The sequence below is a fragment of the Lissotriton vulgaris genome, chromosome 7 (genome assembly GCF_964263255.1).
Source record: "Lissotriton vulgaris chromosome 7, aLisVul1.2, whole genome shotgun sequence".
In the NCBI taxonomy this organism is placed as follows: Eukaryota; Metazoa; Chordata; class Amphibia; order Caudata; family Salamandridae; genus Lissotriton; species Lissotriton vulgaris.
The window spans coordinates 455,312,028-455,336,037 of NC_141695.1; the positions used below are offsets into that span (position 1 = coordinate 455,312,028).

Sequence of the window (24,010 nt, forward strand, 5' to 3'; positions counted from 1 at the left end):
GTGGGATCTCATGATGTTGGCCAGGGGTGCCACGTAGATGTTAAAAAGTGTTGGGCTCAAGCAGGAGCCCTGTGGCACCCCCTTAGAGATCTCCACCTCCTCTGACTGGTATGGACCCAGTGTGACTCTCTGAGTACGCTTGATGAAAAAGCTCCTTAGCCAGGCCAACGCCTTGCCACCCAGCCCGATGTTAATGAGTCTGGAGGTCATGATATCATGTGACACAGTGTCAAACGCCGCTGACAGATCTAAAAGCACCAGGATAACGGAGAAACCCTTATCCTGTAGCATATGGAGATCGTCAGCGACGGACAGCAAGGCGGTCTCAGTACTATGCCTGGGTCTAAACCCCGATTGTGAAGGGTCAAGTCCTCCTGCACTTTCTACATATTTAGATAAGTGCCGATTTACAAACTTCTCGGCGAGCTTCCCTAAAAAAGGGAGGAGTGAGATAGGTCTCAGGTTTGTGAGGTCAGTCCAGGGGATGGAATTATTTTTGCGTAGGGGTCTGACCAAAGCTTGCTTCCAGCCTAGGGGGACTTCCCCCGTGCTCAGAGAAAGGTTAAGTATCTGCTGAATACTTACACCCAGCTCCTCAGTAAGAAGAGTCATAACCCGTGCTGGTATAATATCCGAGGGGCACCCGCTCTTAGTTTGGGTGATAAGGGTGGTTATTTCCTCCAAGGATATAGGTGGAAAGGCTTCAAGCTTACAGGTCGTATTTCCTATTGGGCTAATATGGGACTGGACCAAGCTATCAGCATTGCTCATAGTATTCGAGGTGGATTTGGTGGCTAAGATCTTCGTATAAATGCCATCTATTTTTTTGACAAAAAACTGAGAGATATTATTGCACAGTTCCTGAGACTCAATTCCATCCGTTTCGCAAGCCGAGGGTTTTATAAAGGTTTGCAAGATCTGGTAGAGTACTTTGGGATTTTTACCGGCTGCTGACAATTGGGCTGCAATATGATGTTTCCGTGCAGCCCGAATAGCTTTATGGTAAACTTTTAATGAGGTCCTGTGAGTTTCTTTGTCCTCTGCCTTGCGAGTGGCCCTCCAACGTTTTTCTGACTTCCTAGCAGTTAGCTGACCAAAATTACACAAATCCACAATACAGTAATTAAAAAATGACTTTACGACTCTCAAAAGGTAGAAACAGTTCTGTCCATAGCAACTTATAGTTGCGACCCTTTCAACACAAAGCACCTTGGATGCGTCAAAATCATAAACAAAAACTGCAGCAGGGAAGGTGATGTGTTGGTTTCTTATGCTCAGGGAAGGTGATTACGTCGGTTCGGTACTCCAGGGGAGGTTATGTGCCGGTGTCTTACTGCCAGGCTGGGGGTGGGGGGAGGTGTGATGCGTTGGTTCCTCACTGAAGGGGAGGTAATTTGTTAGTTTCTTACTGTGTCCCCTGGCATTCTTGCAGATGTGGCAACCAGGTGCGATGTGTAATGATCAGGGATACGTTGGTTCTCGATGCGGCGGGGGTAACACCGCTGCATTGTTTTCTTCAGCCGTGGTCCCATGATGCATTTTTTCTTGCAGCCACAGAGCAGGGCCTGCGTCGGAATCAGTGGGGTGATCTCAGATTTTGTAGATTGGTGCACTCGATGTGGCATGCATCGATTTCTCGAGCTGCGGGCAGGTGGTTTCTTGGGCGATGCATCGGAAACAGGTGCAGATGCGTTGCGCTTCTTGAAGCTGCATTTCTTTTCCAGCTCCCAACAGCAGGAACAACCTCCAGAGGCCCAATTCAGCAACAGGCAGCTCCTGTCAGGTCAGAACTCCCAGTGAGGAAGGTCAGGGGAGCTGGTGGTGAAGTCTTTGTATCCCTGAGACTTCAAAACGGGAGGCAAGCTCTACTTCAACCCCTTGGAGATCTTCCTCAGTGAATGCATATCCCCAGCCCCTGTCACTCCAAAGTCAGAAAGTTAATACACAAACACAGCAGAGGCCCACTGGATGGCTAAGCAAGAAACTACCCACTTTCTAAAATGGTATTTTTAAACCCAGCATATAAAGATCATCCTTACTAAAAGACATATCTTTATATTCTGAGTTCCGGCATACCATACCCTACTTTCCTATCTGGTCCCAGTGGGAAGTCATATTTATAGGATGTTATAAACTCACTCCCATTCTATCCAATGGGGGCAGATAGCCTTTCAGCAGTGAAAAACAAAATTCATTGTAGTTCACTATCAGGGCATATTACACACATCAGGACATGTCCTATACACTGCACGCTGCCCACAGGGGTACCAAGGCATGGCTTGGCAGTTCGGGCTGGACTGTTCACATGAGGCACAGGGTCAGATTGATTTGCATATGGCCATGTCTGAACTGGGGTGGCAGAGTGGGCTAAGGAACGGTGATAGATTAAACCCAGATCTTTTGACTGGGTGTGAGTGTTTGATTGGTTCAGATGCTCCGTCCATCACCACCCCCTTTTGTACCGCTGTGTTCGCCATAAGTTGGCAGGGTATGCTCAGACGTGAGTACCTTGCTCACTTTGCCACTGGATTCAAGCAAGCCTGGCTGAAGACGGCTGAAATGCCAGAAACCGGTCCTAGGAAGCTTGTTTCCAGTCCAGGGAAGGCATGGCTTGGCAGTTTGGGCTGGACTGTTCCCATGATGCACAGGGTCATACTGATTTGCATATGGCCATGTCTAAACTGGGGTGGCAGAGTGGGCTAAAGAACAGGGATGGATTAAACCCAGATCTTTTGCCTGGGTGTGAGTGTTTTATTGGTTCAAATGCTCCGTCCATTACCACCCCCTTTTGTACCCGAGGCCCACTTGCAGATTTGAACTGTACTACCCTTAGGGTGGGCAGAGGTCAGGGGTGAGGCTGCCCTCTACCCCCCCCCACTGGGGCCCTGTACACTCCCACCTGGAGCGATGCCCCCAGAAGATAAACTTGTAGGGGCACTGTTAGTAATCTCCCCTTCCTCCAGGTTAGGGGGGGCATCCTGAACCTGGGACTCCAAACCAGGGTCTATACTCTTAGGATGGACCTGAGCCTGGTAACCCAGGACTTCCAGGGGAGCACACCAACCACCCATATGGGAAATATACTCCTCTGGAGTCATGCAAGAGTCTGCCTGGCACAGGTCTCCAGCCTCCTGTCCACCTGACCAAGCATAACGATCACCGAGGCCAGAAGTGGCCTCACCTAGGTCAGTACTGGGGTTCTCTGAGCTCAGAGCTGGCAACCCCTGACCCACTGGTCCTTCAACTGGGGACTGCATCCCCCCTCACCGCTCTCTATGGACTCATGCCCTCTCCCAACTAGAGACGTGTTGTCAGACACCAAAGCTGGTGGAATGTTGGTTACCGCAGGCTCCCCTAGCTCAACTAACACCTTGGGATCCCCCTCAGGGGATGACCTCCGGGTCCAGACCAGGCCCGCCTCCTGATGTTCCCTCATGAAACCAATGAAGCCTTGATACTGGGGTTCATGCACCTCGGGACACAGCCCACTCCTACTCCTTCTCCTCTGAGACAGGAAATGGGACCCCATACACCTCCCATTACTCTGGGCCTTATCTGGGCCACCACAACCTTCACCTACCTCACTTGGTTGAGGTTGAGGAGCACCTGAGCCTCTTCCTTCAGAATCACCCCAGATGCTTCTTCAGACCCTCTGGAATTCACCAAATGGTCTACCTCCAGTGTGAGCTCCCTGGGGTCAGAGAACTCACACTCTACCAGGTGCTGGAAAAGAGGGACTTAAAATATGCTGTCCAACAATTGAATCACACAGCCCCACACAGCTACCCTTTGCCTTACCATCCAGAGCCTCACTCACTTACCCCGCATCCCCTCCTGAGAGTAGACAGTGTCTAACTGTCTCTGTCACTTAACCCACACTCTTCTGGGTGGTCACAGACCCAGACTTCTACCATGGGGAAACCCCTGTCACTGCACCTCTCATCTAGAGTCAGTAGAGTGTCCCTCCCACTTCTAGAAATATAATCCCCTTTGCCACTTCCCCAATCCACTTAAGTGACACTGCTCACCACTAGAGCTACCTCATGAACCTGAACTCCCTGGTGTGTGTCAACGCCCTCCTTTAAGTCAGGTACCACATCTCTGGGTGTGTGCACTGCTCCTTCAGCACTAGATAACACCTTTTTGCTACCACCATCTGAACTGTTCTCCACCACCAGCTCAGCCAAGCTCACTTCCTGAGCTACATACATTTCTTTTTCTTGGGATAAGGCCCTCTAAGTCTCAGACATTTGGAACTCTTCATCAAGCTCTTTCAACCTCTGCTCACAAGCTAGAAGCCATTCATCTTTCTCTTTTTTTTCTCTCACATTCGGAAAAGTCCTCCTCCTCAAACTCACCTGGTAGTGTTAGCCTCCAGCAGGGTACCTCATTCTGAAATAGGTCTCTCTCTAGATCCTCCCTGGACCTTCTCTTCACAGGCAGCCCCCTTTCTTTGCAGAACACATGTAGCTCCCTCGTCGTATAGATGAACATGTGCCAGAGCTCTAGTTCCATTTTCATTCTGTCAAGACTTCACAGAAGCAACAACTACCCAGAGTCTCAGTATCAAAAATACTTCCAGGAGGACACCAGATAACAGAAAAAGACAGTATGTGGTCGCTTGATGGTCTGCACTATACTCATAGGATACACCAATCACTGTATGTAAGGCACACATGCAAGACCAGATCCTCACCGCTGACCACTAATGTTAGAAGTGGGGGTCTCTAGTTGGGAAGGGTTTGCATCTTTTTCCAAGTAGGGACCCTTCTTCCTAGACAGGGTAAAGGGAATACACTTCTAAAGTAATCCCTGCTCACCCTCTTGGTAGCTTGGCATGAATAGAGAGACTTATCTCAGAGGCAGTGTGTACAGCATTTGTGCACACATACAGTAATACAGTGAAAACACAATAAATGGTTTAGGATATTAGGTAATCTTTATCTACACCAAACAAGACCAAAACAACAAAAATCCACAATATAGTAATCAAAATATGACTTTCAAAATGTATAAACAGTTCTGTCCATTTCAAAATATAGTTGTGACACTTTCAACACAAAGTACCTTGGATGCATCTAAATCATAATAAAAAACTGCCGCAGGGAAGGAGATGCATTGGTTCTTTACGCCCAGGGAAGGTGAAGCGTTGGTTCCTTACTCCAGTGGAGATGATGCATTGGTGCATTACTGCCACATAGGGGTGGTGATGCGCTGATTTCTTACTGTGCAGAGAGATGATGCATTGGTTTCTTACTGTGCTGGGAGGTGATGCGTCGGTTTCTTATGCGGGCCCGGTGTTCTTGCAAACATGGCACACAGGTGCAATGCTTGATGATCGGGGATGCATCAGTTCTCGATGCGGCGGCGGCAAAGGCACTGCGTTGGTTTCTGCAGCTGTGGTCACATGATGCGCTGGTTCTTGCAGCCGCACAGCAGGGCCTGCATCGGAATCAGTGCAGTGATCTCAGACTTCGTAGATCGGTGCACTCAATATGGCATGCTGCAATTTTTCGAGTCGCGGGAGGCGCTGCGTCAGTTTTTTCTGGAAACAGGTGTAGAGGCGTCACGCTTCTTGAATTTGCATTTCTTTTCCAGCTCACAACAACTGGAACAACCTCCAGAGGCTCAATTCAGGAATAGATACCACCTGGCGGATCAGAACTCCCAGCGAGGAAGTTCAGGGGAGCTGGTGGTGAAGTCTTTGTATCCCTAAGACTTCAAAATAGGAGTCAAGCTCTACTTCAAGCCCTTGGATATCTTCCTTGAGCAGGAGACAAAGCACACAGCAAAGGCTTTATCCTCTCCTTGGCAGAAACAGCCACTACAGCCTAACCCCAAAAAGCACACTGCAAAGGGACAGTACTTCTCCTTCAGTTTTCCCAGATCTTCTCCTTGGCAGAGGCTCCTCTTGAATTCCAGAAGTCATCTAAAGTTCAGGGGTCTGGGTCTTAAAATTTATAGTCCATTTCTCTTTGTTCTCTAGTATCAGAGAGGCTCTGTGCTCAGTCCAAACCTGTGTGGTCGTCTTTGGTGCAGCTGCCCGGCATGAGGTGGAGACAGCATTGTGTAAGGCATACCAATCCCACTCAGGTGAAAGGAAATCTCCTCCCCCTACTCTAAATGCAGCCCAGGTCTATTCAGCACAGCCCTGACTCATGCAGGAGAGGCAGGACACACCTCAACCCCAACCGTGGCTGTCTACAGTGAATGCACATCCCCAGCCCCTATCACTCCAAAGTCAGACAGTCAATACACAAACCTAATAGAGGCAGACTGGATGGCTAAGCAAATAAATACCCACTTTCTAAAAGTGGTAGTTTCAAACCCAGCATATAAAAATCATCCTTACTAAAAGATATATCTTTATATTCTGAGTTCAGGCATACCAAACCCAACTTTCCTCTCTGGTCCCAATGGGTAGTTATATTTAAAAGATGTTATAAATAAACTCACATTCTAACCTATGGGGCAGATAGCCGTTCATTTTGAAGTTTAAAATCTTTATTTGAATAATAACAAGAAATGCAAAAGACCAGCAATACAAAGAAAAGCATATTAAAATAGAAACATAACGAAAAAATGGCTGGTACAAAAACAGAAGAGAAAGCTGTTTACATTTTAAGGAAATAAGGGGAGGGATGGGGAAGGGAAGCGAGGAGGTGACATGGAAACTCGTACAAATTAATAAAATGAGAAAATGCATATTTACAAAGGAATGTGAGAGATAATCCTAATCAAACTAATAAATATAATAAGCCAATAAAGGTAGAAAGCAAGGAACAGAGAAGATAAACATTCAAGGAGGTTTAACGTTTTCAGCATTTAAAGAGAGTTATCTGTTAACTTTAGATTGTCTAAATAAGTAGTAAGAGGTAACCAAAATAAATCTCCATTAACCATTGGCTTGCTGGAAAAGGCAAAAGCAATATCAAGTCAATGAAAATGGCAAAGACTATTCCACCAGTGTTGGATAGAAAGTTTTGTAGGTGTTTTCCAGTTGAAAGTGATGTGTTGGAAAGCTAAAGCAAGCATAAGGTCAAAGAGACCATGTTTGTTGGAGGGAAGATCTAAGTAATCAGATAGACTCCAAGAGAAAAGAAGAGAAATGGAATAAGGAATGAAAATATTAAACATGCGAGAAATATAGGACCAAATTTCCCCCCAAAAGTTAGAAACCGAAAAGCAAAGGAAGAGAAGGTGTAGAAGATCAGCATTAGCAGAGCCACAGGTCCAACAGATGTTTCAGTAGAATGAGAAAATCTAGCTATAGAGGCAGGAGTAAGATAAAGTCTACAATAGAGGAAAAATATAGATTGAGTAAGAGAATCAGAACAAGAGATTTTGAGAGAACGGGACCACAGTCGCTCCCAGAAGATGGTCCTTTCACAACCCAGGTCAGATTCCCATGAAAGTTCCAAATTCGATTTTGTACATTCTGGATTAGGAGCTGAGAAGTGTTTGTAGATAAAAAAAAGCTTTGGGTCGAATGAGAAGGATCTTGAGAAAAGAATTTTGAACAAAGGGAAGATAGGAATAGGGAAGAGAATAAAAAGTATCAAGAATGACAGCCATAAGAATAGTGAATTTCAGTAGGAAGGAGCCAGACAAATGAAATGTAGCTTGAAATTGGGGAAAGGAGAATGAGACAGGCCATCAAAAAGGTTTTTAACCCAAATTATACCTTGTAATCTCCAGGACTTCCAAAAGATGGTTCTGTTATTGATAGTATTAGGGGAAGTATGCCAAATAGGAGAATTTAAAAAGGATTCTCCAGAAAAAAAGTTTGGTTGGGTCAAATGCTTCAATAAGGTGGAGTGGTGTGGCTCACCAGTTAGAGGCGGCAGACCCGGGAGCAGAAGTCGGCCGGGACCAGGGTTCAATTCCCGACGCGGCTTGGGTCAGCGGACTCGATAATTCTCGCTTCGGTGCCTACTCTAATCTGGGGGTCCCACTCGGCAACTCTGGGCATTAGGTTGCCTAATCTCCACAACGCCCCCCCCCCCCCAACGCCGGGGATGCCTGGCTCCACCCTGGGGACTCCCAGCAGGGACCATCCCACAGGGAAAGCCAGGACGGGTTGCCCAGCGTTGCACAGCGCCAGGAAACCTCCGGGTAGCAGCGCGCTTTACAAGTACAAACATAATAATAATAATAATAATAATAATAAGGAACAGGTGTGTTTAAACAAGGGGAGAGAGGTGTGGGGGGGTTTTGCAGAAAAGACTATAACTTCCTTTAAAGAGAAGGGTAATAATAAGGCTTGTTCAATGGAAAGCCAAAGGGGAGTGAAAGGGAAAGGTTATGAAAGGAGCCATTTCAAGGCCTAATGAATGATTTATGATAAAGGCAAAAATCATTCCTCCATTAAATCTTATCTTGCAAAGAAACGATAAAGAAATCCTGACTCTTTAGTTCTTCCATAGAAATTTAGAGAGGTGAGAATCACTTTGTTTAAAATAACAGGCAGGAATATGGACGGTAAGCATGGAAAGAGCATACATCAGAATAGGGTTAATCATCATCTTAATTGAGTCTAACCGACCCCACCACGAAAGAAAGAAATGATTCCAGGAGGAAAGCAGTTTGTCAATCCGAGGCAAGACCGCAGTCATATTTGATTTAATGAAAGAGGTGATGGAGTTGGAGAACCACATACCTAAATATTTGATTTTAGAACCACTCCATGCAAAACCAGTGGAAGAAAAGGAATGTGGAAGACAACATTTAGTGAGAGGTATAATTTCTGTTTTATCTGAATTGATTTTATATCCAGAGACAAGGGAAAAGGAAGTGAATTCAAGTAATAAAGTGGGAATAGAGATTTCGGGAGCAGAAATAAAAAGTAGGATGTAATCTGCGTAAGCAGAAAGTTTTAAATGCTGGTCACCATAAGAAAAAACAGATATAGAATCATTATTACGGATTGAGGATAAGAAGGGTTCAAGAGCTAAGACAAAATGAAGGGGGGCGAGGGGGCAGCCTTGACTGACTCCATGTTGAAGAGGAAATAGGATGAAACACAACCATTGACTAGTACTGAAGCTCTGGGGCAGAATATAATAAGGAAATAAGTGAGATCAATTTGGGACCAAAGCCATGCCATTTCAAAGATACAAATAAAAAGGGCCACTAAACACTGTCAAATGCTTTTTCAGCATCAACAGAAATGGCAGCTAAGGATGTGGAAAGGGAAGTCATTTTGTTTAAAATATTAAGAAAGAGGCGAGAATTATCTGAAGTTAATCTACCCTTGACAAAACTGCACTGCTCCTTACCAACCAAATGAGGCATAAGAGGGTCTAAACGTAAAGCAAGTGTTTTGGCAAATAGTTTATAGTCTACATTGACCAGGGAAATCAGCCCAATAGTTTTTACAAAACATAGGATCTCATCCTTCTTTATGTACGAGGCAAATTGTGGCCCCCTGAAAAGTACCCTCTGTTTTACCGGAGAGAGGGAATGAATAGAAAAGATTTAAGATTTCAGGAAGTAATAAGTTAGAAAAATGTAAATAAAATTCAACTGAAAAACCATCCGGGCCGGGAGTTTTCCCTTTCTTTAAAGCATTTAAAGCAGAGGCTAATTCATTAAAGGATAAGTCTGTTTCAAGATCAGAAAGATTGAAGTGAGATTTAGATGTGGTTGGAAGGTTATCAAGATAGGATTGGATAAGGGAACTGGGAGGAGGAGATTCTGGGTTGTAAAGATCTTTATAAAATAGTTTAAGTTCACTAAGAATGTCCTGATCTTTGTGAAAGAGAGAACCATCTGAAGAATAAATAGAGTCAATCAGAGTACGGTCTTTACGTGTTTTGAGATAGTTCGCTAAGAGGTTGCCAACTTATTTTGACCACCGTAGTAACGAGCACTACTACGGAGAAGTATGGAAGATGCATTGTCAGTTGTAGTTTTATTAAAAGTTAATTTGGCATGTATCAGAGCTGGTAGTACCGAATCCGCCGAAGAAGTATAGAATTTATGTTCTAAGCCCTTAATATATGCCAGGGTAGCCTTATGAAGAAAGTTTTTTTTTACAAAAAAACAAAGTCTGTGATGAAACCTCTCGTGGTAGCCTTAAAGGAGTCCCATAATATATGGGGGTAGGAATTGGGGTCGTTGTTTAGGTCAAAAAATTCATTCGCAAAAGTGTTGAAAGAGGCAGAGATAAAGGGGTCAAGAAGAAGAGAGTTATTAAAACGCCAACGGGAAGACCTGGGATGTGGAGGGAGCAAGTGAAGGTCAGTTATAATTGGGGCATGTCCAGAGATGACGATAGGTTCAATAGAAGAGGATAATAGATTTTGAGATACAGATTGAGAGAGAAAAATATAATCTAAACAGGCATATAGCCTTTCAATAGTGAAAAACAAAATTCACTGTAGTTCGCTATTAGGACATGTTACACACATCAGGACATTTCCTACCTTTCACATACACTGCACCATGCCCACATGGATATCTTGGGCCTATCTTAGGGCTGACTCACATGTGAGAAAGGGGTAGGTTAGGACCTGGCAAGTAGGTGCACTTGCCAGGTCGACATGGCAGTACTAGACTGCACACAGACACTGCAATGGCAGGTCTGAGTTACATTTACAGGCTGCTCAGGTGGGTGGCACAATCAGTGCTGCAAGCCGACTAGCAGACCCTGGGCAAACACACTGCACTGAACTAGAGACGTCCCAGTAAATCAAATATGGCAATCATGGAATCACCAATCCGTAAACACAATTTACAGAGAGTTGATATGCTCTTAAGCCCTGATCAGAGGTAGTAGAGTGCCCAGAGTCATAAAACTAACAAAAAAGGGTCTAAAACAGTAGGCCAAAAAGCAGAAAGTCTGGGGATGAACCTGCTAAAAGAGCCAGATCTAACAGCGGCCATCTTGGAATGCTTTTATTCCATACTTTATCATTCTTTAGCTTTGCAAGATGGTTGACGTGTTGAAAATAACATGTTGTAATGGTACAGAATAGTAAAGAATGAGAAGAAACATTATTCTGAGATGGTCACCAAGCCTGCGGGATGAGGTGCACCGTAAGCAGTGGTGAGTGGCACTGTGTAGGGAGCCTTCACTAAAGGTAAAAGTTTGCAAAAGTAAACAAAATCTATTTAAAAACAGGACACGTTGGCAATTACTTCCGGCACCAACGGGGACTACTTTTATGATGGATGGTCACATTGTGAAGTATCCTAATGCAGTCAACTACATTGATGGGTGCTGATGGCATGCGTGGTCTGATCCATTGTCTCAAGATAAGTGCTCTGGTGGGCATAAGCAAAATGTGCATGACAATTTATCTAAGAAAAATGTATAAATAATTACATCAATGTCTTTTCTGTTAAATAGTACTTTTATTTTAAAGTTTTTGGCAGAATGTCCAACCAGACAACAAGTTCGGAAACGAAGACTGTGTGGAAATGAACTCAGTAGGCTGGAACGACAGTGGCTGTCGGCGAGAAAGGTTCAGCATCTGCAAGCAAATAGCCTCCGTTTTATAATCTTAAAGGTGTGCTCTAAGCCAACCTGCTACTCGGTACAGATGGACCTTTGAAGTTTTTCAGCCAAGGAAAATATTTATTAATAATGATGTTGTATCAGATTGTAAGAAAAGCTGCCATTGTTATTTATTGGATTTGGTGCCCTGTTGCGTTATGGACAAACGTCGTCTTCAGTTTGAGCTTGATGTTGTATGCATATTGTGGCTTATTTGCACTCACTGTATCCTTGTTAGTTTGAATCATATTTTATTACATTTGTTTTTAAATTGACAATATTATGTGATTCAGAGGGCAGAATGACAAATGTATGACATGCATGCCTAATCTTAACAGTGAATGGGAACTGCCATTATGCTCTCCTAGCATTCTTATGCCATTGTGCACAAACTAAAATTTTAAAAAAATATATACTTAAAATTATACTTCTTAATTATATATTTTGCTCCGTAAACATTTACAAAGTTGCATCATAGTTTTTGATCCTAAATGAGTTTTCCCTGTCACAGAGAATATACCCACCAGCTCTCTGTGTCAACTGCCCTAAGGGTTCCCATGGTTTGACACATCTCAGAAAGCTGGATGGACTTTTTACCTTCTCAACCTCTCACGTTTCGCTAGAAATGATGCCTTAGTAAGATAGAATGTCCTGGAGTTGCAGAGATGGACTGGATGTTTGTATTTTGAATAACGATAGAACTGTTGAATTTTAAGGTGTATGTAACACATATAATAATTTTTCTAATGTTTTCAAAAGTTTAGCAGTCTATGCTTCAAATAAAATTTCTTTTTGAATTACTAACTACAAGAACTCCAGGGAAACTCTGGGCTCTGAGCTCAGTTCAGTTCAGCCCTCAACTAAGCTACTGCATCCAGGTTAAAGTCTGCATTAGTAACAACATATAGCTGTGGGCGGGCATGAACACAGCCTAAGGAAGGAGACTTTTTTGTTCTCTTGCAGGTGTTTATCCATGTAATGTTGATGTAGTTAAAGATGCAGGGCCAGATGTATGACCATTTTCTGCATAATAGGTCTGCCCTATTTACAAACACTATTTTGCGACTCAGTAACCTATTATCAACTCATAAAAAAGGGTTTGCAACTCGCTGTTATGAAGGGGTGTGCTAAGGGCATCCCTTCCTAATAGCAAGCCGCACTCCAATGTAAGATTATGTTGCGGCCGCAAAACACTTGGAGTTTACCAACCATTTCAAATGAGTGGTAAGCCACTCGCTAACAGAAAGGGATCCCAAGGGGACCCCTGACCCGTTGTGACTGGCAGTGAACATATTTTTTAAGAGCAGGTATTGGTCCCACGGACCACTGCCTGCTCTTACAAATGAAACAGTAAAATGTCATTTTCTTTTTGAAATACATCCTGTTTTCCTTAAAGGAAAATGGGCTGCATTTTTTTAACTGATTTATTTAAAAAGCAGTCACAGAGGAGGTGGTCTGCTGACCCCTGCAGGCCACCATCCCTAGGAGTGCTAGCTGTTCCCAATCGGGTCACAAATTGCACCTGCCTCAAGAATATGAATGAGAAAGGCAATTTGCGAGCCCTTTAGGAATCACAAATAGTGGCTGAGACATGGATGTAAATTGCAAATTACGAGTCACAAAACGATGCAATATGCAAATTGCAAGGGTCGAACATCTAGCCCACAGCTCTCTCACTTAATTCACAAATAAGTTGCCCTGCAGGCTTGCTCCTCACAGTCTGCTAACCCAACTTTCAACCTGCATAAAATGATGCCTTCATTTTCCAGAATGCAAAAATAACAATTGATGGACAGAATGCAGAACAATGTCGTACATTCACCCCAGTACAGAGATCTGGGTCTAAATCCATTGTTTTTTTGCTCACCATGCCATTCCAGTTTGGACCCAGCCATATGCAAATCAGTCTTGACCCTGCACCTAAAGAGAACAGTCTAGCCCGAACTGCCAGGCCAGGTCTTCCCTGGACTGGAAACAAGCATCCTAGGACTGGTTTCGGGCTTTCAGCCCTCATCAGCCAGGATAACTTGACTCCAGTGGCATGGAGAGCACGGGACCCACGTCTGGGCAAACCCATCCAATTTAGGGTGACAAATGCAAAAACAACAATTGATGGACAGAATGCAGAACAATGTTGTACATTCACCCCAATACAGAGATCTGGGCCTAAATCCATCGATTTTTTGCTCATCATGCCATTCCAGTTTGGACTCAGCCATATGCAAATGAGTCCTGACCCTGTGCCCATTGGGAACAGTCCAGCCCAAACTGCCAGGCCAGGTCTTCCCTGATCTGGAAACAAGCATCCTAGGACCAGTTTTGGTCTTTCAGCCCTCATCATCCAGGATAGCTTAACTCCAGTGGCATGGAGACCACAGGGCCCACGTCTGGGAATACCCGTCCCCTCGCGGCGACAAATGCAAAAACAACAATTGATGGACAGAATACAGAACAATGTCACCCATTCACCCCAGTACAGAGATCTGGGCCTAAATCCAGATTTTTTGGTCACCATGCATTTTCAGTTTGCACCCAGCCATTTGCAAATCAGTCTTGACCCTGCACCCAATAGGAACAGTCCAACCCGAAATGTCAGGCCAAGTCCTCCCTTTACTGGAAAAAAGCATCCTAGGACTGGTTTCGGGCTTTCAAGCTATCCTAGCTGATAAGGAGTGAAACCCCGAAACCGGTCCTAGGATGCTTGTTTCCGGTCCAGGGAGGACCTGGCTTAGCAGTTCGTGCTGGACTGTTCCCATGAGGCACAGGGTCAAGACTACTTTGCCTATGGCCAGGTCTAAACTGGGGTGGCATGGTGAGCAGAAGAATGATGGATTTAACCCAGGTCTCTTAACTGGGGATGAATGTTTTGATTTGTTCTGCATTCCGTCCATCAATTGTGTGTCTTTGCTTTCACGCACTAAGTGCGCTTGGTACGCCCAGACGTGGGTCCAGGGCCCACTGTGCCACTGAAATGAGCTATCCTGGCTGATGAGGGGTGAAACACCGAAACCTGTCCTAGGATGCTTGTTTCCGGTCCAGGGAGGACCTGGCTTGGCCGTTCGGACTGGACTGTTCCTATGAGGCACAGGGTCAAGACTGATTTGCAAATGGCCAGGTCTAAACTGGGGTGGCGTGGTGAGAAAAAGAATGATGGATTTAACCAAGATCTCTTGACTGGGGGTGAATGTTTTGATTTGTTCTGCATTCTGTTCATCAATTGTGTGTCTTTTGCCTTCTTTTTCCAGAATAGCAGCATTTTTGTGACTATTTTCATTTTAGCTTGGCTTTTTGGGCAGTGTGGATTTCTCCAATCACTCACTCAGGTGGTTTGTGACTTCACACAAGCTGCGACTGGGATGTGTCCCTTGTTCTCTGCAGAGATTGAAGGTTCACCTCCCTAACTTCATCCATGTTCCTTGCCGGCTCCCAGCAAACTGCTTCTCACAGCCTGTTCATTTTATCTTCACATCTTCTCAAAACCTCAAAATCTATCGACTTGGCTTTCTGCTTTTTTTAAATAAAAAACCTTACTCTTTCTGCCTTCAGACATAACCATCTTCTTCACATAGACCATTACCACCCTGCTTTAATTTTTCTCATCCACATGGAAAAAAAACAACACAACTGTCCTCCACCACAATAATGTGAACATGAATACACTTGTGCACATAAGTGAAATGATGCACAGCAACCATGCTCTATCTAGGGCACACTTTTTGTCAAAATAAGGAGTACAATGTGTTTTACAACTCTATTAAATCATCCATTTGGCCACTCTCTTGGGGATTTTATCAACATGTAAATATGTTCTTATTTCACCTCCCTGGACAGACTATTGTCAAAAGAATTTCTCATAACACTTTAAAGCTTGCCCTTTCAAATCAAAGTCTGCAAACGCCTCCTACCGCCTTCTGGAACTATATTGGATCATTAGTACTGCATGTTACCATGTCACCCGTCAAGTGCGATAAGGTTCCTCAAGTTCATACCCTGCCTGCGTTTTGACTGGCCACTCAAAACGCTTCTTCAGTCCTGCAATTACCATCAAAGTACAGTCTGAAAGAATGCATTCCTCAAGCTCTCCCACTTATCCATACATTTCTGCATCCATTACAGTCCACTGAAATACACATTCGCAATAAACTCTTTCTGCTTGAGACACCAGTAGGACCTTGATGAGCCAATGCTGCAAAGTCTTCCTATAGTAACTGGTACAACAAACTGTCAGCATCAGTACCATTTTCCCTACACAAAAAATTATGTTGTGGCCTGCACACATGTTGTCAAATCTTCCCACATCTTAACGTTGCTCCAGCCTTGCGATGTGATGTGATGTGAAAGGTTCTTGTAGAGCGCGACTAACACCTGAAGGTTTCTTGGCGCTTGTGTGGAGAGAACGGAAAAGAAAGGGGATAGAGGGCTAATTGTAGGCTTCAGTAAACAAAAAGGTTTTAAGGAGAGATCTGAACCTGGTGTCGGGGAAGGTAACCTTAGAGAGAGGGGGAGGGCATTCCAGAAGGAAGGAGCTAGGAAAGAAAACCTGAGGCCACCGTGTTTCTTCCTCTTGAATCTGGGGACTGTCAGTAAGGCCAGCTGAGACGAACGAAGGCTACGAGAAGGAACATAGGGGTGAAGAAGGGAAGAGATAAATGAGGGGCCTCTGGCTGCAAGGGATTTGAAAATTATGCAGCCTAGTTTAAACTTGCAGCGTGCAGTGACCGGAAGCCAATGTAAACTTTTTAAGAGGGGACGGACATGTTGATGTCTGGGTTGGTGAAAAATGAGGCGGGCCTTACAGCAAACAACTCTGGAACCAAACAACAGCCTCCTGTAACTCAGCTTTTCAACATTATAACTCAGTGACTATACACATTTGATTCAAAAGCTACGTTACTCTCCTCATTCCCTCTTTCATCTGTTCTCTCTAGAACAATAAAGATTAGAAAAAAGAGAGAAAGGACTGAAAGAAGGCCGCCAGTGCATGCACATGCATAGACGACTGTTAGAAGCGGGGTCTCTAGTTTACAAAGGTTTGCACCTTCGTCTAAGTAGAGACCCTTCTTCCTAGTCAGGGTAAGGGGCTTACACTTTTAAAATAACCCCTACTCACTCCCTTGGCAGCTTGGCATGAGCACACAGGCTTATCCCAGAGGCAGTGTGTGAGGCATCTGTGCACACATACAGTAATACAGTGAAAAAAATACAAATGGATACCACACCAGTTTGAAAATAAGTAGTCTTTATCTAAACCAAAAAAGACCAAAACAACACAAATTCACAATACAGTAATGAAAATATGACCATATGACTTTCAAAAGGTAGAAACAGTTCTGTTCATAGCAAATTATAGTTGCGACCCTTTCAACACAAACTACCTTGGATGAGTCAAAATCATAAATAAAAACTGCAGCAGGGAAGGTGATTTGTTGGTTTCTTATGCTCAGGGAAGGTTATGCATCAGTTCTTTACTCCAGGGGAGGTGATGTGTTGGTGCCTTACTGGCACATGGGGGGTGGGGGGGGTGATGCGTTGGTTTCTCACTAAAGGGGAGGTAATGTGTTGGTTTCTTACTGTGCGGGGAGGTGATGTGTCAATTTCCTACTGCGTCCCTGGCATTCTTGCAGATGTGTCACCCAGGTGCGATGTGTGATGATCAGGAATGCGTAGGTTCTTGATGCGGCAACAACGCTGCGTTGTTTTCTTCAGTCGTGATCCCACGATGCGTTGGTTCTTGCAGCCAACAGCAGGGCCTGCGTCGGAATCGGTGTGGTGATCTTGGACTTCATAGATTGGTGCACTCGATGTGGCACGCATCGATTTCTCGAGCTGCTGGCAAGCACAGCTCCAGTTTCTTTGGGGATGCGTTGGAAACAGGTGCGGATGCATTGTGTTTCTATAAGTTGCATGTCTTTTCTACCCCCCAACAGCAGGAATGACCTCCAGAGCCCCAATTCAGCAGCAGGCACCTCCTGGCAAGTCAGAACTCCCAGCAACGAAGGTCAGGGGAGCTGGTGGTGCAGTCCTTGTATCCTTGAGACTTCAAAACAGGAGGCAAGCTCATCTTCAACCCCTTGGAGATCTTCCTCAAGTAGGAGACACAGCAAACAGCAAAGTCTTTATCCTCTCCTTGGCAGATTGTGCCACGGCAAGTCAACCCCAAACAGCACACAGCAAACGGACAGTACTTTTCTCTTGGTTTTCCCAGCTCTTTCCCTTGGCAGAGGTTCCTTTTAAATTCCAGATGTAATATAAAGTTCAGGGGTCTGGGCCCCAACATTCATAGTCCATTTCTCTTTGTTCTTTGGTGTCAGAGAGGCTCTGTGCTCAGTTCAAACAAGTTCTGTCCTCTCTGGAGCAGCTGCCCGGCAGGAGGTGGAGACAGCATTGTTTAAGGCAGTCCAGGCCCATTCAGGTGAAAGGAAATCTCCTCCCCATACTCTAAATGCAACCCAGGTCTATTCAGCACATCCCTGACTCATCCAGGAGAGGCAGGACACATCTCAACCCCACCAGTTGCTGTCTACAGTGAATGCACATCCCAAGCCCCTGTCACTCCAAATTCAGACAGTCAATACACAAACATAGTAGAGGCACACTGGATGGCTAAGCAAGAAATTACCAACTTTCTAAAAGAGGTAGATTCAAACCCAGCATATAAAAATCATCCTTACTTAAAGATATAACTTTATATTCTGAGTTCAGGCATATCAAACCCCACTTTCCTATCTGATCCCAATGGGAAGTTATATTTAAAAGTTGTTTTAAATAAACTTCCATTCTATCCTTCGGGTTAGATAGCCTTTCAATAGTCAAAAACAAAATTCACTGTAGTTCACTATCAGGACATGTTACACGCATCAGGACATGTCCTGCCTTTCACATACACTGCACCCTGCCCACATGGGTACCTTTGGCCTACCTTAGGGGTGACTCTAATGTAAGAAAGGGGAAGGTTAGGGCCTGGCAAGTGGGTGCACTTGCCAGGTCGACATGGCAGTACTAGACGGCACACAGACACTGCAATGGCAGGTCTGAGTTACATACACAGGTGCTCAGGTGGGAGGCACAATCAGTGCTGCAAGCTGACTAGCAGGCCCTGGGCACACACGCTGCACTGTACTAGGGACTTCCCAGTAAATCAAATATGCCAATCATGGAATCACCAATCCATAAACACAATTTACAAAGAGTGGATATGCTCTTAAGCCCTGGTCTGATGTGGTAGAGTGCCCAGTGTCATAAAACTAACAAAAAAAGGGTCCCTAACAGCAGGCCAAAAAGCGGAAAGTCACGGGATAAACCTGCTGAAAAAGCCAGATGTAACAGCTGCCGTCTTGGAATGCTTTTATTCCATACTTTATCATTCTTTAGCTTTACAAGATGGTTGGCGTGTTGAAAAGAACATATTGCAATGACACAGAATAGTAAAGAATGAGAAAAAAATCAGAGATGGCCACCAAGCCTGCGGGATGAGGTGCACTGTAAGCAGTGGTGAGTGGCACTGTGTGAGGAACCTTCAATAAAGGTTCCTATAGATTCTCTAGCCCTCAGCTCCAACCAGGTCCCACCACACAAACCAAATTCAAACAACCAAGAGTTTCGACCCGTACAGCAACAACATAAAAAAATACTACTGTACCCGGAATATGAATCCCAGGGACAATGGGATATCCTAAACAGAGGAAACATCCTAAAGGTATGCTTGCACCTCCCAGGCTTGTAAAGTGTTAATTCAGCGGACATTGAAACAGTGGCCTTCATAGACCCCACACTGGGACAAAAAAATGAGTCAACTGTGGTAACTTTTTTCAATCCTGACCAGGTGGTAACATTAATGAAGAACGCAAAACAATTGAGTGAATGGGGCATACAGGCTAGCCTTTACACCATCACTAACTACCCGACCTTCCTAAAAAAATACTTCCGACCCCTTAATGACTGACAATAACAGACCAGACTTAAATCAGGATAGGATCAATCAGCAGTTACCCCCGATGCTACGCGGCCTCTGACAGAAATCAAAAACAGCACCCTGGATTGAGAACCCGCTTCTAGTAATAGCCACAACAACAGGAGGTCCGCGCAAATGTGTACTTAAGCCGCATAAATCCCAAGACTGGTCCTGGCTCTCCCAGGCCTTGGGGTAGTGCACGGATAATTTCGCACAGAAACAAACCCAACCACGACATAGTCCACTATCTAAATATATGCTCTTGGAACATCCGGGGTCTAACAAAGGAGAAAATCGGACAATTAACCACGGACCACCGGAAGTCCCAAGACATTTTCGCTATCCAAGAGACCTTGGCCCTGGAGAACACCATCTGGGAAGATTTTACCGTAATCGAATCTTTTGCTATTCCATCCATTGCAGGTGGCCATGCATCCGGGGGCGTGCTGATCGCTGTGAAGAACACACTGGTCGCAAAATTAGAAACACTTTAAAACGGTGAGGGCGACTATATCTTCATCAGTATCGAGACTAAGAGCCATGAAAAAGGACAAATAAAGCAAAAAATCATCTTCGGCTGTGTTTAATTGCACCCCACAAAAACAAGACAAGAGTCTACTTTGAGTAATATGCTTCCTATAATAATCAACCTTGAAGCCCTTTTCCCAAACGATTTGTGGCTGATAACGGGGGACTTTAACTCCAATCTAATGGCCATCGACTTCACCCAATCCTCTCAACTATCATCAGTTAATGAAATGTGGGCAATCCCGGAGATAAAATCTCAGTATCAACGGAAGGAAGCTAATGGAATAAAACTAGCCACAAAACTAAATTAATGCGGTTTGCGCATCCTCAATGGAAGGAATGCCTCGGACCAACCAACTGCATATACCCACGTATCCCCTCCCGAATGGCCACCTTAGACTACATATGGATATCATTCACTTCCTTTCACCTGGTAAGTCAGTTTTTGGTAACACCATCCTCAGATAGCGATCATGCCATCATAACGTGCAAGATTGCCCTTAGGCAGCAACACCGCCCGAATAATCCCCTGATTGGAACGGAATTGAACCTACAGAGTGTAAGAAATCGGAGATGGTCCGAAGGAAACTGAGAAGTAATAGAAGCAGAAGTGGACAACCTTATGTCCAAATGGGCTTTGGCTGACATTAGTCACCTGACAGCACCCTCTTGGGAAATTATATTGACCAACTTCATAGATCAATTAGCCTCAAAACCAACAAACAGTCTTTCAAAGGACCTTCCGGCTCCAACTATCCTGTTAGAGCAAAAACAATATACAATCACTACAAAAAGTATACTAAATAAGTTGCAATGAACCAATGCGAATAACGAAAGTGAATATAAATCTCTGAAGAGCGACATATCAGCCGCCAGAAAAGAATACAGGAAGGCCAGGTTCCTTTTAAAGACACTGGAAGAAGAGTACCACTGGGCAACAGCTTTTAAGATCATAAAATCTAAAGACCAAAGGAAATTTTGGAAGTGGGTAAACAAGGCCACCAAAGCCATTAAACCTCCCTCTGCAACCAATATCTAACCTGCCGATTGGGAGTCCTATGTCAAAACACTTTATACAGCACCGCATGCTTCAAATACCAACAGCCTGTCCACTCTCGCTCAATTAATCCCCCAGGATGAGATATCCCCCCCGTCAAGATAACAACAGACGAAATAACAGGAATAATAAAGAAAATGCGCTCAGGCGGTGCCCCTGGACCCAATGGGATCCCCACTCAAGTATTCAAAGCCTCCGCCCAGAAATGGGCCTCGATACTGACCCCGCTTTTCGAGGCCGCAATATTGGGAGGCCCTATCCCGGCTTCTTGGCAAGGGTCACTTCTTATTCCCTTTCAGAAAAAAGGCTTGCGGTCTAATCCCGACAATTATCAGATGATAGCCCTCCTCGATTTGGACGGGAAGGCCTACGCTAGCGTCCTTTTGTCGGCACTTACAAAGTGGGTGGAAAATAACAACTTAATCCCATTCACCCAAACTGGCTTCCAAAGTGGCAGTCACATCGAAGACAATTTGATCTGTATAGCCCACTTGATGGAAACAACCCTAGCTGCAAAAGGTAAATCGATATACTTGGGATTTATTGACTTTCGTAAAGCCTTCGATAGCGTGAGCCGACCTAAACTTTGGGAAAAATTGGCAAGATGGGGCATCCCTTGGCCGCTATTGAAAGCACTAATAGCCCAACACACTGACACTTGGGTTAAAGTAAGAGTTACATCGAGATGGTCCACCTCTAATAACATTTATACTAGCAGAGGTCTAAAACAAGGTTGCACTCTTGCACCACTACTCTCTAATTTGTACCTCGCAGACCTCCCTGAATGGTTGCCCCGCTCCAGAGCCTTTCCTCCTGGAATTGCACAAAGAAAAATCCAAATTCTGCAGTACGCAGACGACACCATTCTCTTAGACCAAACTCAAGTGGGCCTTCAAAGACTGCTTTACTCCCTCGCCCAGTACTGTAATTTCAACAAGTTAGAGATAAATGTTTCAAAAACCAAAGCAATGGCAATATCTTCTGAGAAAACAAAAAAAGACCACGTGGTTTATTGAAGGGAAGCCAGTGGAAACTGTCACCCCATATAAGTATCTGGGTGTTTGGATCGATCACAAAGGGAGACCTTCTGTGCATACAATTGAAATTCAGGCAGTTGCTCGTAGCCTGGAGGGAGCTTTTATAAGAACGAAGAACGCTTTGCACTCTCAGGACTTTGTCCCGTTAATAAAATTGATTACTGTAAAATTCCTTCCTACAATCTCTTTTGGCGCAATAACTTTTAAAGACAAAATAAATAATTGGCTGGATAGAGTGCAATCGTCATGTTACCGTAGGGTTTTTCGACTGACAAACTCGACCTCCCATGCCCAAATTTGGAAAGAATTTTCTCTATCTTCCCAGCGATGGATCATGAGCGCAAGATACATCACCTACTGCTTAAAAACAAAACAAGCAGGCCCTCACACTTTAAAGAGCTGCATATGGTCATTGCTCAGCAACCCCAAAACATTGTGGAATAAATATTTGACATTCTGCCTCAAATCCCTCAAAGCAAAGGACATATAGTCAACTCCGTTGCCCATCGAGGCAAAATCAAAGCTTTTAACCAAGCAAGCAAAAATCATATCAAATGACCTCGACACGCAACAGGTACCGCCATGGATCCTGGGCATCCAAACTATATGCCCCGAAAACTTTACCGCTCTACCTTGTATTCTCCATGAAACCTCATGCAAAACTTCAATTAATGAGACTCCGCTTTGGCTTAATTCCGCTGAAGGCATATAAGTTTGGCCAAGGATACAAGAAAGAAGCTTCTTCCCAATGCCGCTTTTGTAATCAGGAAGAGGAAAATCTCATCTACATTTTGTGCATTTCCAATGCCTACGAGCCCAAAGAATTTTCTGGCTGCGCCAAATTTGGCTTTTTCTTAATATCAGGACATGCCAAGAAGCACTCGATGCATGCATGAGGGGAGACTCACCTCAGATGGCGACACGTTTTGTAAAGTTTATTACAGAAATTAACTCCTTGATCTTACCATCTGACCAAGTCTGAGCTCTATTCCCTTTAAGTGACACTTCTCTCCTTTTTTAACCAACAAACTGACTGTCTTTATAATAGACTTGAATATTCTCTTTTTTTTAACGGTCAATACCGAGTGTGTATATTGCAATGATTTTAATTATTTGTGCAAATAAAATTACTCTTACTTCACCAAAGGTAACAGTTTGCGAAAGTTGGCCATTACTCCTGGCACCAAAGGGCACTACTTTTATGATGGATGGTCACATTGTTCAATATCATAATGCTGTCAACCACATTGATGGGTGCCAATGGCATGCATGGTCTGATCCATTGTCTCAAGATAAGTGCTGTGGTGTCCATAAGCAAAATGTGCATGACAATCAATGTTTTTTCTGTTAAATAGTAATTTTCTTTTTAAGTTTTTGGCAGAATGACCAACCAGAAAACATGTTCGGAAATGAAGACTGTGTGGAAATGAACTTAGCAGGCTAGAATGACAGGGGCTGTTGGCGAGAGAGGTTCAGCATCTGCAAGTAAATAGCCTCCATTTTATAATCTTAAAGGTGTGCTCTAAGCCAACCTGTTACTCTGTTCAGATGGACTTTGTAAAGTTTTTCTGACAAGGAAAATATATATTAATAATGATGTATTAGATTGAGATTGTCCATATCACAAACAAGGCACCAAACCCAATAAATAACAATGGCAGCTTTTCTTATAAATGTCTTCTTTACTTTGAGTTTAATTTTGTGTGCAGATTGAGGCTTATTTGCACTCAATGTATCATTGCTCGTTTGCGTCATATTTTATTACTTTTGTTTTTAAATTGACAATATTATGTGGTACAGAGGGCAGAATGACAAAATGTATGACATGCATGCTTAATCTTAACAGTGAATGGGAACTGCCATTATGCTCTCCTTGCATTGTTCATATACCTTTGTGCACAAACTAAAAATTAAAAAAATGATATACTTAAAATTAT

At 44.1% G+C, this 24,010-nt stretch overlaps 1 protein-coding gene across 4 annotated transcripts in view; it reads left to right on the forward strand.

Annotated features, from left to right (window-relative positions):
* The window catches only part of LOC147701851 (CD209 antigen-like protein C), a 200,784-nt gene extending 177,038 nt beyond the window's left edge, over positions 1 to 23,746 (forward strand). The window contains exons 6-7 of one of the 4 annotated variants that reach the window (XR_015297480.1): positions 11,370 to 11,608; positions 23,685 to 23,746. Coding sequence is in view for 2 of the 4 variants with exons in the window: in XM_086930485.1 (XP_086786611.1) it covers positions 11,370 to 11,505 (136 nt within the window). In the remaining 2 variants the exon portion in view is untranslated. Of the gene's footprint in view, positions 1 to 11,369; positions 12,396 to 23,684 lie in introns of those variants that run through there. The other 3 variants (XR_015297481.1, XM_086930485.1, XM_086930484.1) reach the window with 3 other exon arrangements.
* The last annotated feature ends 264 nt before the right edge of the window (positions 23,747 to 24,010 follow it).